The sequence below is a fragment of the Notamacropus eugenii genome, chromosome 1, assembly GCF_028372415.1.
Source record: "Notamacropus eugenii isolate mMacEug1 chromosome 1, mMacEug1.pri_v2, whole genome shotgun sequence".
Taxonomy (NCBI): Eukaryota; Metazoa; Chordata; class Mammalia; order Diprotodontia; family Macropodidae; genus Notamacropus; species Notamacropus eugenii.
In genome coordinates, this window is record NC_092872.1 from 308,173,114 (window position 1) to 308,189,540 (window position 16,427).

General features: G+C 37.4%; 1 protein-coding gene across 3 annotated transcripts in view; it reads right to left on the reverse strand.

Annotated features, from left to right (window-relative positions):
• Positions 1 to 4,259: 4,259 nt before the first annotated feature.
• The window catches only part of ESR2 (estrogen receptor 2), a 104,123-nt gene continuing 91,955 nt past the window's right edge, over positions 4,260 to 16,427 (reverse strand). For 2 of the 3 annotated variants that reach the window (XM_072629437.1, XM_072629438.1), the window contains 3 exons: positions 16,036 to 16,169; positions 8,377 to 8,557; positions 4,260 to 6,430 (listed from right to left, as the gene is read on the reverse strand). In XM_072629437.1, the coding sequence (XP_072485538.1) occupies positions 6,238 to 6,430; positions 8,377 to 8,557; positions 16,036 to 16,169 (508 nt within the window). In that variant the 3' untranslated portion in view covers positions 4,260 to 6,237. Of the gene's footprint in view, positions 6,431 to 8,362; positions 8,558 to 16,035; positions 16,170 to 16,427 lie in introns of all 3 variants that reach the window. The other variant, XM_072629439.1, reaches the window with a different exon arrangement.

The following is a 16,427-nucleotide window of genomic DNA, read 5'->3' on the forward strand; positions in this document are numbered from 1 at the left end:
GAGTGCCTACAGGGTGTATGACCCCTTTATTAGCCACTATAATATTTTTAGAATTAAATCTAAGTCTCTTCTCCCTCAACCATATTTTTTTTCCTCAAATGAAAACCTTGGTTTCTTGGGAGGAATTCAATTCAACAAATATATATGTCTGCGTGTATGTATTTATATCCCAACTACGTACTGAACACAATGATCTACTATTACAGACAAGATGTGCCAAACACAGAACATGCAACCCTCAACGCTCCTAAGTGCAATTTAAACTAGATTAATATGTAATTAGGAAATATTTAACAAAATCAAAACATAACAAAATATAAATAACGCTAACATGGTTTTCTAAGAAACTCTGTAGCCCACACAAATCCTTACATATGGTCTTAGTGCCTTATTTGTATTTCATTTTGACATCATTGTAGATTATGCCTAAATAAGGGTGGTACAGTGGATAGAGCAAAGGCCCTGGAGTCATGAGGGCCTGAGTTCAAATCCAGCCTCAGACACTTGCTAGCTTGGGCAAGTCACTTAATTCCCCACTGCCTTGCCAAAAAATAACAACAAAACAAAATGTAAATAAGAGTTAAGGGAGAAATACTGTTGGATTGGGTCACAAGTGACCACTATTCAAAAGTTCTTTAGGTCTGGATTTTTCAGAGCTCATTTTCTTGTGATTTTCTTCTTCCCTCCCCCACGCCAACATATATCCCAATTACTTTCCTATGAAAACTAGAGCTCAAATTTCCCACAGAATGTTCAATGAAGCTAGAAATACCTTTCCTGGAAAATTTCAAAGAGTCACAGACAGCTAATGCTTTATAAATTCTAAAAGAGCTATGCAAATGACAATTTGTAGGAAGGCTGGTTGTCTGGGAGCTACGGAAATTTTCAAGGCTATAATAATATAATTTATTATTTGAAGGTAGACCTTAGAAGATACTGCCCTGTTCTTCTTGTGTCAATCTCTCTCCTAAACTGTGTATGTGTTGGGGGAGGGGTAGAATATAAAAGGAAACGCATATAAACCAGTTTGAGCCTTTAATCTTGATTTAAAATTTAATACTGTGTCAAAGGTGCTCCCATAACAACACATCAACTAATATCATTTATCCTTCATGGGTCTCAGAATCCTAAAATCTTTTAATTGGAAATGACCTTAAGATCAGGCAATTGAGTCTCTTCGTTTCACAAATAGAGAACCTTAAACCCAGGAAAGTGAAGTGATCATTTAGGTCATCAATGGGATTTGAACCTCCCTCTTTTGGCTCCGAGTGCCATATTCTTTCCTTACCCTGCTGCCTCAGGTTCTTTGCCTGTAAGAAAAGGATGGGGATGGGTGATGGCTGACATGATCTCTATGGTTGCCTCTAGCTCTAGAATCCTATGGAACTATGAAACTATAATTTTATTTTTAACAACCCAGCTATTCATTAAGCACAGAGCTCAGCTATAAAATTTTAAAAGCTAAATGAGGCCTTCATGGTGATCATCACTGTCCAATCAACCTTTCCTCTTACAAATGAGGAAAACTGAAATCCAGATAGGTTAAGTGATTATGCAAAAAAAAAAAAAAATCATTCAGTTAATAAGGAGCCAAGTCAATATTTGAATCAGGATCTCTGATCTTAAATTAAATACTGTAGATAATCTGGTGGGGTCTTTATTAAAGTTTCTTTTCAATTAGCAAATATCTGCTGTCCCTCCTTCCTTCCCCCCATATAGGTATAGTCAAGCAAAATAAAATTTCACTATATGTGTGTGTATGAAAAAAAATTTAAAAATCACTGGATTATCTATTTAGGGTCAGAGATCCTGATTCAGATTTTGACTTGATTCCTTGGTCGTGTGTGTGTGTGTGTGTGTGTGTGTGTGTGTGTGTGAAAGAGAGAGAGAGAGGGGAAGGAGAGGGAAAGAGACATATTCCTCATTGTGCACTCTGAGTTTTCCCCCTCTCAAGAGGTGAATAGCGTATTTCATCATTAGTCTTCTGGACTCATGGTAGAGTTCCTGAGTCTTTCAAAGTTGTTTGTCTTTTCAATGTTGTCACTATAGTTTGTTCTCCTCAAACCCCTACCTTAACATATAAGTGAATTAAAGTACATAGAGGACCAAGTTTCATATGGAATGTGCCTTTTTAAATGAAATCAAATTATATAACACTTTCTCTAAACAAAGGCAAAGCATGGACTTTTTTTAAAACTTTCCATAAGACGTAACTAACCCTAAGAACAACTTCCTTTCTCTGAAACTATCTAAAAAATACCCAAACAATCTTCAAAAACTATTGGCACCTCCCCCGCCCCGTGTCTGCTTCTGTCTCCGTCTGTCTCTCTCTCTGTCTCTCTGTCTCTGTCTCTGTCTGTCTGTCTGTCTTTCTGTCTGTCTGTCTCTCTCTCTCTCACACACACACACACACACACACACACACACACACACACACACACACACAAAACAAACACAGCATATAACCCTTCTACCCAAAAACTTACACTTCTAACAAATGCATCTGAAATGAGAAAGTCTTATGTCTGACACTTGGAGTCAAAACTGCTAAAAGAGCCCTAGAAACCCCATGCAAGACACAAACAAATTCAAAGAGAAAGGAGCACAATAAAGGTTAAGAAATCAGTAATAAATAAATATAAGGGGTCTAGATGAGTTTTCACATTCACTTTCACTATCTTTGGATAAACTCTTTCACAGAGGGAAGCTATGTCTGCCTGGTAGCTACTATGGAGCTCACAAACATGCCAATACTTCAGTAGTCCTGTGATCTCATCAGTGTGAATATCTCTAGGCCCAATGGTGGTAGAATCTCTCCAACAATACTGATCACAACATGGAATCTCAGAGCCAGAAGGAACCTTAGATATCATAGAGGAGAAAATTGAGGTCCAAAGAGGGAAAACAGAATGATATATTTTCCCTCTTTCTATCCACTGCCCCACCTCACACCTGACTCCCTCAGGCTTTGCTCTCCTATATGGACCAATCTTACTGTTCAATATTTAGAGGGTGCTAAGGCGGGCCCCCATTGGGAAATAAAGGGATGGGGATGGGAGGAGTCAAAACTTCCCTTATGTGTTTCACTAGAATTCCATTAAAAGTTCATTCCTTTGACTCAAAAGAAGATCCCTGACTAAATTTCAGGGAAGAATAAAACTCATTTTATTATGAGTATTGCACCTCAGTTTCTCATCTATAAAATTTAGGGTGGCCTTAGCAATCAAGTCCAATCTCTTCATCTAGTCGGACTAGATGACCTTGGGCCTCTTGCAGTTCTAGTTCTCTGATTCTATGATGTGGCCACAGGCCTCTGAGAAGAGAATTCATTTATGTCTTTTCATCTGATCAAACCACATTCAATTTATAAAATAATTTAAATCTTGTGGTTTCCTAAAAAAAAATTGTCTTTTCTAAAGCTCCAAAGTAATAAATATCTAGAGTGACAAATACATTCCTTGAAGCTTTTCAGGGATTGTTGGGTTTTCTTTATGCGTAGCAATAGATATTAACTCCAGTAGGGGAAGATACCACATCAAGTATAGAACTGCCCTTCTGGTAAGCTCCAAGATAATCTTCCAGTTTTCCAAAATCACACTCACCTCTGCACTGTATGAGATCCTAGCAAGACCAGAGAGAAGTAACTCACCGAAAACACTGTTAAAACCTCTCATAATACAAAATCAGTGACTTTACAATTCAGCTGTGATTCCTCTAAGTGTACTTAGCTATTTTCTGATCCCATTTGTATTATCATTTCTAACTACTAAGTAAAATGATTTTAAGAAATAATTAAAAACTATTATGTACAGAAGTCCCCTGGTATTAGTCCACCTGTCTAAAACTCAGGGTATGGTACCCAACATATGTTAGCCAAAGGAAAGATGGTTAGCTTTATTCCACTGAAGGCAATAAATACATTGAATCCCAAATCATAGGCACATTGCTTGTACTTTCCAAAGATGCTACCACCAAATTCATCAAATATGATGACTTAATTGCCTTTTTCTCTCCAAAATAAATGGAGACCTCAGTTTATGTATTCATTGAATTCCTAGAAAGTATGCATATTTGGGTGTTTGTAAATGGGATTTTATAGCAATTCTATTCCCTTAGCTATGTAGTAAAATTATTTAGGAGGCACTAATAATTTATGTCTCATTTTCCAACCCTACCCCATTAGTTGTCAATTACTGAATGCCATGTAAGCACACAGCTGAATTAGAGCCACTCCAATTAAAAAAGAAAGAAAAACTCTCTTAAAATGAAAAATTCTTTTATTATTCAACTACTTATGCCTTCAAGATTATCAGACTATCAGGTATTATAACATTTGGTGGTGAAGAAGACTGGAAACCATTCCTCAGAATAGGAATTTCTGCAGGATACTGTCCGTTTGTTATTAAGAATTCATCACAGTAAGCATATAAAGCTGAAAGCAATCAGACCTTCACATCCAGGATCCCCTACTAGTCTTGGAGGGAGGTGGTTCATTTTTTCTTTAAAGCATTTCACTCTTTCCTCCCTCCTCCTGGGCAGGGGGAAGACTTGGAAATCTGTTAAAAGATTTACCTCAACTTTGAACCATAAACCTGAATTTATCATCTCTTCATATGATTCTACAACACTCCAGTGCCAAACCCATGTTTATTTGTTTAACTCCTTGACACCAACCTTATATTTCATGTTGGAGGCTTACAACTAGGCTGCTCCTGTCTCCCACAGAGGACTCCAGGAGACCAAAGAGCCTGGGGGGTGGAGAGGCAGAGAGCACAGGGAAAAGACCCAAGAGATAGAGAAAGCTAGCTCACCCTTTCACATGGTTCACAGTGTGCCCACCAAACAGCTGCTAGCCGCATCACCACCCTTAACTTCATGTCCTACTCGCTATAATTTCTTTTCAAGTCTACTTTATAACCCTGGCCTCAAATTTTAACACTGCCTATAAAACCTATTTACAGGAAAGAGAGAAAAAACCCAGTTCAAATGGGATACATAGTCTTATGCCTACTAAAGTAAATAATACCAACATTAGGGTGAACAATGTTCTTCAGTAGTCAAAATTCACACTGTAACCAATAATCAGAGAATAAAAATACAACCAAAACTAATGGATTCTCCACCAAACAGTAATTTGCAGGTGACCACAAAGCATAGAAGGGGCTTTGGCCTCACTAGTGAGAGACTGGAGTTATGCATCCACTTTATGGTATACCTAAGTTGGTGCAGTCACAAAATGAGCTGGGGAGGAAGCTGGGGGATAAGTTTCATTTCTGGTCATCCCTACAGTCCCAGAGACATTCAAAGACTTCTGTGCTCAATAAAGTGTACACAGATGGTGTCGAGCATAGGCTATTTTGCCAGAGCATTAAAGGACTGGTTGGTGTCTTAGATGATTATTTGTCAGGGATGTTAGTCACTTGTGGTTGAGTTGTTGCAGTCATGCCTGACTTGTTATGACCCATTTTGGGGTTTTTTTGGCGAAGATGCTGGAGTGGTTATCATTTCTTTCTCCAGTTCATTTTGCAAATGTGGAAACTGAGGCAAACATAGTTAAATGACTTGCCTAGAGTGTTATAGAAGGGATTATTGATTTAGATTTAGAAGGGACTTCAAAGATCATCTGGTTCAATACCTTCATTTTATGGACACGGTATGTGAGACCCAGAAGGTGAAGTGATGTTGAATTCCAGCCATTTTCCTTGGTTTCCTAATTTAGAGCTCTTTCTCCCTATATCACAGTGCTTTGGGTAAGGGTTTTTTGTTTGTTTGTTTGTTTTTTGTTAGGTGACCAACTCTGAGGTCCCTTACAGCTCTGGGATACTCTAATGTTATCTCCTCTCTAGCCTCCTTTCCCATCACTCATCACAAAAATATTATGTATGTGTTTTTTAAAGGGGGCAAGGTAAGAGGGGGCAGAAGGGTGATGATCTGAGATCTAAGATCCCAGGAGATATAAACCCTGCATCCCTGTTTACTATTTAATAATGGACACAGTGGTTTTCTTATTCCAGCCCCTAAAAATCACAGTTGTGCTCATAAATAGGCCATCAGTGTCACATAGCTGAGCACTGAGTCTTCAACCAATGATGAAAGGTGACATAAACTGGACAGTTTCATTTCCCATGAGTTTCACAAGACACACAACAACCAAGAAAGGACACTACTTTGGCTCAGGTCTCAGTCACCTCTGTGTCCAAGTCAATTTCAGTCCAGTTCTTCCTGGGTAAGAGGAGATCACTGAGACAGCAGGTTCTGAGGGCCCACATCCGTGCTCTCACTCTGCTCTGAAGGGCCATAGTCTGACACAGTGACAGGTGACTTTTTGTATCCCCTCAATGTGTGGGCATTCAGCATCTCCAGGAGCAGGTCGTAGACAGGGACCACATTTTTGCATTTCATGCTGAGAAGATGTTCCATACCTTTGTTACTGTGGGGGAAAAGAGGAAAAAAGAAGAGAAAAAAGAAAAACTAGGATTCTGTGGGGGAAGGAGATCATGATGCTTATGGAATACAGAGAAAGGGAGTAATAAAATCATGTTTCTTTGTCTCCCATCCCTGGGTAAAATAATTTGTGTGTATTGTCTATCTCCAAATCTCTGACTTTAAGAATTTTCAGTGTTTTACATGGTTGCACATATATGAACTATATTGGCTTGCTTACCATCTCAGGGAGGGGGGAGGGGAAAGAAGAAGGGAGGGATAGAATTTGAAACTCAAAACTTTTGAAAAAATGTTAATTTTCAACATGTAATTGGAGAAAAAAATAAAATGATATATATGCATATATATGCACATGTATATATGTGTACATGTAGATGTGTGTATATATATACATATGAATTTTCAGGTCAGACCCTATGTTTCTTTTACTGTTTTATGTATTACTCCCACCTCATCCCCTCCCTGCCCATCAGGTAAAATGGGTATGGATACATGGTGGACTCAAAATGTTTATCATCATCTCATCATTAATATCAAGCAGTTAGTCCTCCAATGTAAATTTTTTCCTTGACCTTGGGTAAATCACTTTGCCTCCCTAAGCACTAGCTTTCTCATTTGTAAAACAAGGGAGATGAATCAGATAATCTCTAAGAGCCCTTTCCATCTTTAACATTCTATGAATCCATGAGCTTTTAAAAGAATCATTATATGATTATTAAACTAGAGGATACAGAGCTTTCTCTTGGAACATAACAGTATAATTGTATTTTTTTTCTTTCCTTGAAGCCTATTCTACCCAATGGGTCATTATTTTTAGATCTCTTTCCTCCAATTATCACAATAGTCACCCCTTCCTCTCCCCCAACTCTCCACTTCTTGCTCTTCCTCTGGGGATAATAATTAAATCAATACTATCATTACTACTGGAAAAAGAGTGACAATCCATTATCTAGTGGGAAACACCTTTCATCAACTCTCTCTCATTAGAAAATAAGTTCTTTGAGGTCAGGGCTTACCTCACCTTTGCCCAGGGTCTAACACGGTGGGGGTGAGGGGAGGGATGGGGATGGAAGTATTGGGTTTCGTCAAATGCTTGTTGATTCATAGCAGCTACATCAGTGAAGGAGAAAATAGGCTCTTTTTGGGAAAGTCTTTGGTAGCGTCCTCCAAATCTCATAGCTTCAGAGGGTTTTCTTACCTTGGAGGTGGTGGGGAGAAATAGATTTAGACTTTTTTAGGCAGGGGTTGTTAACCTGGGGCCTGTGAACTTCTTTAAAAATTATTTTTTGATAATTGCATTTCTATATAATTGGTTTTCTTTGTAATCCTATGGTTTTTGTTTTACTCCTTTAAACACATTATTGTGAGAAAGGGTCCATAGATTTCATCAGAAGTGGTCCATGACACACACACAAAAGGTGAAGAACCTCTTAAGGGCTCTGTTGTGAGTGGAACTTGCAAAGAAAAGTCTGAGGGTCTCTGTGGTCCCACTACGATAAGCTCTACGGTGAGTACTACTAGCATTAAACCAGAAAGACCATGCAATGCACCTTAACATCACTGGTTGGACAGATACTTAACAAAGCACCACTTTCCCATTCAGGGTATCTTTCTCCCTCTTTCTTTCTTTCATTAGAATTTTGCCTTATTAAGCTAAGTAAACTATGAAACTTGCACATTCACAGAATTACAAAATGTTAAATGGAAGGGATATTTGCCCAACCTCCTCATTTTACAAATGAAGAAACTGAGAACCCAAGAGTATAAATAGCTTCTTAAAGTCACAGGATTCATAAAATGTAGGGCTAAGATTTGAACTAAAGTTATTATTTTTAAACTTTGAATCCCATTGGATTCACTACACTGTCCATTCTTGTATCGACAACCCCCCCCCCCCAAAGTCCATTAAAGCATTTACCGCCACATGTGTACCTTGCGTGCCTAACATGAGAAAGAAGCATCAGAAGGTTAGCCAGACGTATGGACTGCTGCTGTGAGGAGATGCCACTCTTTGCAATAACCCACACCAGTGCATCAGTCACAGCATTAAGCAGGTGATGTAACTTCCTGCTGCTTTCGGGTTCTTCAGTGGCTGTTGCTAAAGGAAACATACCTAGGCAGAGACAAAAAAATCACAACACATTTTCTGTTGTGAAAGAAAGGAGTAAAAAATCCCTGCCTTCAGCAAGCCAGTGGGCATACCTCCTCTGGCAAGAAGACCACATTTGCTCTGAGTTGTTCTGACAGTTTGCCAACCCTGAATCTGAAAACTAAGGTTTTGATTTTATGCAAAGTTATTAAAGCACCTCTTTAGTCCTTCATCTTAGCTGTACAGCAACAATGCTCCCAGAGGAATGAATAATTCTGCAGAGAGATAAACTAGGTAACCTCTCTAGGTCCCTAGGAAACCTGGGTGGGGTTCACATCACCCCTAACATGCATATTTGCATTAATAAAGACAGAATAAGACTTCAATAAAATTCATCTCCAATTCAGGACAAAAATGTTGAGGAAAAGTAAAGAGGGATTTTGCTTAAATAAAATAAAAAATTACCAACCCTAAGCCAAGAGTCCATACCAAATCTTCAGTGGAGAAACATTAGAACGATTCCTACTAAAAACAGGTACTAAAATCAAAGGATTATTTTGTAAAGCTGGATAGAGTTCTTAACTTGGGATCTATAGATTCCCATAAGGGGGTCTGTGGATAGATTTCAGAGACCATGAACCGAGATGGTTAAAAAAAATTATTTCAATATAATTGGGTTCTTTTGTAATCCTATGTAGTTTATGTATTTAAGAATGATATTCTGAGAAAGGTTCAACAAATTGCCACAGGGGCTCATGCAAAAGATTGAAAACTTCTGACCTAAATAAAATCATCCGAAGGAACAAAAATTTAAGAATCTCAAAGAAAATCATGAAAAAAAATGTGACGGAAGAAGGCCTAGAAGTACCACATGTTAAATTATACCACAAGGCAGTAATCATCAAAATAATGTGGTACTGGTTAAAAATAAGGTTGATCAATTGAATAGATTAGGTACACTAGACCCAGAAACAATCACTGCCAGCTACTTTTGTGTTACAACTTCAACAAAAACTACTTGGAAAGCTAGAAAGCAGTCTGGCAAAAATTTATGTTTATAATAGTGTCTAACGCTGTATACAACAGAAAACTCTCAATGATTATGGAAGCTAGTTATAAAAAGTCACATAATAAGGAAATTAGAGAATCAAGGAAGTAGACGTTTTTCACAAAAATGAATATGGGGAGATGCTTTTACCGAACAAGGAATAGAGATGATCACAAAAGGTAAAATGGACAATTTCAGTTAAACAAGATCACTGTAGCTAGAATTCGGAGGGAAACAATGAACTGTGAAAAATATTTGTGGCAAATTTCTCTTAAGAGGCTGATATTCAATATGTGTGTAGAATTCATATAAATACATGGGAACAAGAGCAATTCCCCAATAGCTAAATGGCAATAAACAGGCAGTTTCAAAAGAAAAAATTCAAAGTATCAACAACCACATAAAAAAATGTTCCAAATCACTAACATAAGAGAAATGCAAATTAAAACAACTATCATTTTCTATCTCAGACCCATCAGATTGGCAAAGATAACAAAAAAGGAAAGTAACAATGGTTAAAGAGGTTGTGCACAAAACAGACAAACTAATGTACTATTTATGAAGCTATGAATTGTTCCAACTACACCAACCTAAAAAATCCTGTATACACCTTTTGATCAAGAGATACCACAACTATGATCTCAGAAAGAACAAAGAACAGGTTCATATGTACAAAAATACTTGTAGCTAACTTTTTTTGTAATAAAGAACTAGAAAGAAAGTGGAAGCCCAGCTGGTCAAATGATAATATATTAATGTAATAGAATAATACCGTACAATTAAAAATATTAAAAGGGATAAACTCAGAAAATTTGGGAAGATTAGCATGAACTAATGCAGAATGAGGAGGAATTATAAAGCAACTGAAGCAACGTACAGCAAAACAGCTTTGAAAGAATTAAGAACTCATTGCAATGAGTGGTCAGGCCTTCAGAAAACTAACAATGAAAACTAACACCTCTTGGCTGAGAGGTAAACTATAGATTTAAAATGAAACATACATCATTTTGAGACTCAATCAATGGGTGATTAAAAAAACAACTATATCCCTTTGTTACAAGGGATGATCTTTCTTGGTGGGAAAAGAGTTGTGTCAAGGATTGGTGAAATGAGTGATTTTCTTTTATTTTTTAAAGAATAAAATAAAGAAAATAAACTCAATGAAATCTCAAAAATAGAAGAGCAGAAGGGAGGTCAGAAAGGGGGACAGACAAGTATAGTATTATTGGTAATACTGTATTAAGTATAACAAAAAAACAAGCTGCATGTAATAAAGATTTATATAAAAGCCTCTTTTTCTGTTCACTATGTACTGTTTACTGATGTTTGTTAAGTCCATTAATTTTTTTTTTAAGTTAGTTAACAAGGATGTCTACTTTCACCACTTAAATTTGACAATGCACTAGAAATCCTACCAATTTCAATAACAGGAAAAAGACTCTTTAAATCAGATTGATGATCAGATGTATGATTTCAATGCATTTCACAATGAGGTAAGTCCCTTTCCTAGTGCAGATCACCAACTACTTTGCAACTACTAATCACAGAGAATTTTCTGGGGGATTGTGAGGTGAAGTTACTTATCCAGGGTCACATAACCAATGTCTGGTCACAGTCAAGACTTGATCCTTTTCTTGTCAAGACCAGATGTCTGTCACTAGGTAGCACTGCTACATGGAGAAAAGATAATAGAGGAATTAACATTGAAGATAAGGAGATTAAAGTATTATTTGCTGATGACATGATAGAGCATCTAGAAAATCCAATTTCTAACAAAAAAGAGGACAATGAATGAAAGTTGGCACATTTAGTCTACAGAAGAAACTCTCAGGGTGGGAGATTATAATTTCAAGGTGCTGCCACATAGAAAGGCAATTTTATATGTTCTGTTTGGTTTCAGAAGGCAGTACCAGAAGCAATGAGAACAGTTTGAATGAGGCACTTCTAAAAGTGGGGAATTCCCTCTGGATGGAGCTTTTCAATCAGAAGCCAAGATGACCTCTTGTCTGGTATGGTGGCAATGTGGGGATTTCTTTTAAACATGGCTTGGACTAGATAAGAACTGAGGTCCCTTCCAACTCACCCTGTCTGTGCCCCATGATAGTCCCTAGAGATGAAATGATCCAAATAATTACCCTTAAAGAGGTATAGTTACTATTCAATTTTGCAGATGAAGAAATTTAGGCATAAAGGTTAAGAAGCTCACAAGTTCTCAAAGCTAGTGAATTCTTCTAATTCTAAATCCAGGGCTCTTTTCACTAAACCATATAGGATACTTTTGATGATAGGACTTTTTGTCACTGGTGACTGTCTAATGCCAAAAATTCTTTTGGACAGTGAAACCTATTGGTAATATCCATCTACAAATAGGACCAATTTTCCTCTACAATGAGAGACATACTACCAGACTCAACTATCCAATCTCAACCAGTTGGGTAGTGCAATGGATAGAGTTCTGGGTCTGGAGTCAGGAAGACCTGAGTCTAAATTCAGCCTCAGACATTAGCTGTGTGACCTTCAGCAAGTCACTTAACTACTAATTGCCTCAGTTTCATCATCCATAAAATGGGGATAATGACAACATCTTCCTCCCAGGGTTGTTGTGAGGATCAAATAAAATAATTATAAAGATCTTAGCACACTGATAGTACATAGTAAATGCTATATAAAAGGTTTTTATTATTATAATTATTCCCCAAGATGTCATTAGGAGTTCCTCTACAAAAAGCTATATTGAACATGGTATACCTGTAATAAGAGAATGTCTTAAGTAACAGATTCACCTCATTTTCCACACAGAAAGATCAGAGGTCAATGAACAGCCATTAAATGATTACCATCAAGAGAACTCCCTGCCCCTTACTTCTCCTCTTAGTTGAAGATGAAAATTATTGTGGTACAATCTAGAATTCTTAATAAAAGTACAGAAAATCCTATAATTTGCAAAATATAGTGTGAGCTTTTATTATTATTATGTGAGTTCAAAGGGAAATAAGTCTCTTCTGGAGTTCTAAGCCTAACTCTTGGTCACAACACATTTTTTCAGTTCTTTTGGCTCAGGGATTTCTTCAGCCTCCTCTCATCCCTTCCTTCAGCTCCATGTGTTGTCAGCAGCTGCTTCCCAACTAGAGTAATAGAAAATGTTGGTAAACTTTCTCTTTCACATGGCATGACATAGTCTTTGACATGCTCCCTTTCCAATTCAACCGGGAAAATTTTTCCTAAAAACTTTATCCTAAAAGGATAATAACTAGCATGTACATAGCACTTTAAGATTTTCATATACATATACATGTATGTGTGTGTATGTATATATATACATACATATACATACACATATATACATACACACATATATATGTGTACATATATCTTTAAAATCTCATTTGATTCTCACAAACCTGGGAGGCAGATGCTATTATTGAAATAGTCCATTAGTAGATAATAGAAATCATCCAGAGAAACAAAATTCTACCTCAGAATAGCAGTAGCAAACTTTTTTTAGACAAATGTTATAGTTAACAAAAAAGTAAGGGGCTTTCTTAAAAGGAGGAAAAAAGAATAATATTGTATTTGCCTTAAATACACTGGCATGGCCCTTCTAGACACTGATTCCAAAGAAGCCTCATTTTCCTCTTTTGATCTTCTGAATGAGTTAGACATGGAAGATACTACTGACTGAACATGCCAAACATTAGGCAAAAAGCAAAAAAAACCAACAAACCTCTTTTAAAAAAACCAACTGTTTCCTGAGGAGTACTTTGCAGCACAGAAATGAGCTTTAAATTACTTTTGAAGATGAAATAAAAAATAAATTCCATGCCAGGAGGTAAATGTATTTCTCCAACCACATCTAACCCTCCCTTTCTCCAAGATGGCAGATGTGCCTGTGGCATCATGCCTGGTAATCAGGTCCAAAGAGAGGGCCGGAAAAATATAGTTTCCCCCAACAAATAACTTCAAAAGTTTTGGACTGAGATCTCCCGCACACATCAATTACATCCAGCATAGATGTAAGAGGTGCTTTCTTTGTAGTTAGAAAGGAAAATGACAAGTCTAGTTTTTGGCAAAGTATGGAAAATAATCACCATAAAAGACCAGGATAATCTTCCTTGAAAAGATCAGACTACTTTCTAGCTCTTTTCCCAAATTGAATTTTGTCCATCTTTCCTTTTTCATTGTTTCCATTCTATACGTTTTTTTCTCTACTTGTGCACCTTTCAGAATTAGAGTGTATATGGGCAAGGCCAACTCAAGGTCAACTGTTAACCTGAATTAGGGAAAGGTACCATATGTCATTCTTATCTCCTCTTTTCACTTTTTCCCAGTGGCTTCATATTGTCCCCTGACTACTTACTCATCTGTCACACTCAGGCCAGTCCTCTGAGTTTCCACATTCATCTGAACGTATCTGTCCTCTGATCTCCTCAAGCAGGATCTTATTAAGAGACTGAGCTAGCTAATTTGCTAGCTTAGCTCCAAGCAAAGTTGTCACTAGGTAACCCTAAGGTTACTACTACTCTACAGCTTCATTTCTCCATTGTTTTAAAGAAACAATGCCTTACCAAGGGATTAACTAATTTCAGATTCCCTTTTGAGTAGGTCTCCTCTCCATCAGAAGCCAAAAACTGGAAGCAGGTATAGAAGGGAGTGAAAGAATGACCGTAAACCCTTCAGAAAGCTGGCCACTCCTTTGTTCATGGAACTCAGGCTCATTTCTGCCTAATGGCTAATTTGATTTGTCTTAAGGGTCACAGTTCATATAAGAATTCTTAATAAATATACTTACATTCATACATACATTGAAATATATATACACATACACAAAAAATACATAACAATGTCTCTGGACATTTTCTGGGACTAAATTGTTGTAAAAGAGGTAGAATCATATTCCTAAAGGCATTACATGTTGCTTGCACCATGATGGTTCTAAAAAGTTCTCCTGGGATTAAAAAGTGGATACAGGTTATTTACCAAATATACAGAATCCCAAAATTTGAGAGTTGGAAGGGATGTTGAGGGTTGTTTAATTCAACTCAAACCTGAAAGGAGTCTCCACTGTAAACTAAGTCAAGTGGTCATCCAATCTCTGCTTGAGACCCTCTCCCTGGGCTCTAACTTTTCCAGTTTTCTAATCCTTAATTTTCCTCCATTCACTCTGTGAACTTGCTGTACTTGGCCTATTTGCAGTTCATTTAACACAACATTCCATTTTCCATTTTTATGCTTAAACTGACTGCCCCTCCCCCTGCCTCATGCCTAGAATATTTTAGCCATCCTTCTACCTAGAACTTTGCATTGTGCCAGGTGCAGAGCTCTTAATCAATGCTTGTCAAATGACCTCACATGACAATCCATCATACTTTTGAACTGCCCTACTTGTTAAGAGGTCTTCCCCAACATCAAGCCTAATTCAGCCTCTTCGTAACTTCTATTGCTTTGGTTTCTCCTCTTAGGGACAAACCAGAACAAGTCTTCAATGAGTGTCCTTCAGTTTTATTTTAAGACAGTTACCATGTCTGCCCCTGAGTATGCTCTTCCCCAGGTTACACATGCCTAGCTTCCATCAACCACTCCTTATAGGATATGGACTCAAAACTCTTCACTATTTAGGCTGCCCTTTCTCTACACAAGCTTCAAATTACCAATGTTCTCCTTAAACTATGGCGCCCAGAACTCAGCACAATATTCCAAATGTTGTCTGATAATGATAGAATATAGAGGGAATAGTATATCTTTCTTACTGGAAGCTAAGTATCTCTTAGGGCTGCTAGGTGGTACACTGGACAGAGTGCCAGACCTGGAGTCAGAAAGACTTCTTGAGATCAAATCTGGCCTCAGACACTTCAGGCAAATCACTTTAACCCTGTTTGCCTCAGTTTCTTCATCTGTAAAATGATCTGCGAAAGGAAATGGCAAGCCACTCCAGTACCTTTACCTGGAAAACTGCAAATGGCATCACAAAGAGTCAGACACGATTGACTGAAAAATAGATAATAATAGCACCTACCCCCAGGGTTGAAATAATATTTGTAAAGCACTTTGAAAACCTGAGAGTATGTCACATAAATGCTAGCTATTATTGTTTTCTTCTTACATTCTATTGATAGCATAAAATACGTAGTTATGTAAGAATAAAGTATATACAAAATTAATGAATCCAGAGACAATATCTTATCTAAGTTCGGTCTTGTTCCCAGCACCTAAAACTAACTGATACACATGGGATCATCATTTGCTGGATTTAGCAGAACTTCAGACCAATTTAGCTGTATAATTAGGAACTGATAAGAACCAGAGCGAAATCCATTGACTCATTAGCATGTCAGGAATTACTGAAAAAGTTTTCTTTTTACAAGAGTAAATATATTTTGATGTTGTCCTACTCTTCTCACTCTGGAAATATGCATTCTGGGGGAGAGATGCTAAACACAGCTGTGTGTTTACTCACTGGAATTCAGGAGAATCATAGCCTTGACACAGAGATACTCCTTGTGTTGGAGTTTCAACTCTCGGAACCTTGAAGTCGTTGCCAGGAGCATGTCAAAGATTTCCAAAATCCCTTCGACACATTTGCCCTCATCCCTACAAAAGAACATTTGAATCTTACTTAACATGTTTCATATAACTTTTTTTCTTTTAACAGCACCAGAATCAGTGGGGGAGTAGGTTCTGCGTCAAATCCATGCTTTTCTAACGACCTTTAATGGGGAAGGGGAAGACAACTATTTGGAAGAGCTGGAATTGTACGTAAAATTTCAATTAGTCAAGAAATTAATTACATTTATTTTTCCTGAGAAAAATAAGTTAAACACTTCTGTGTTTGATGGAAGTCTCCATATC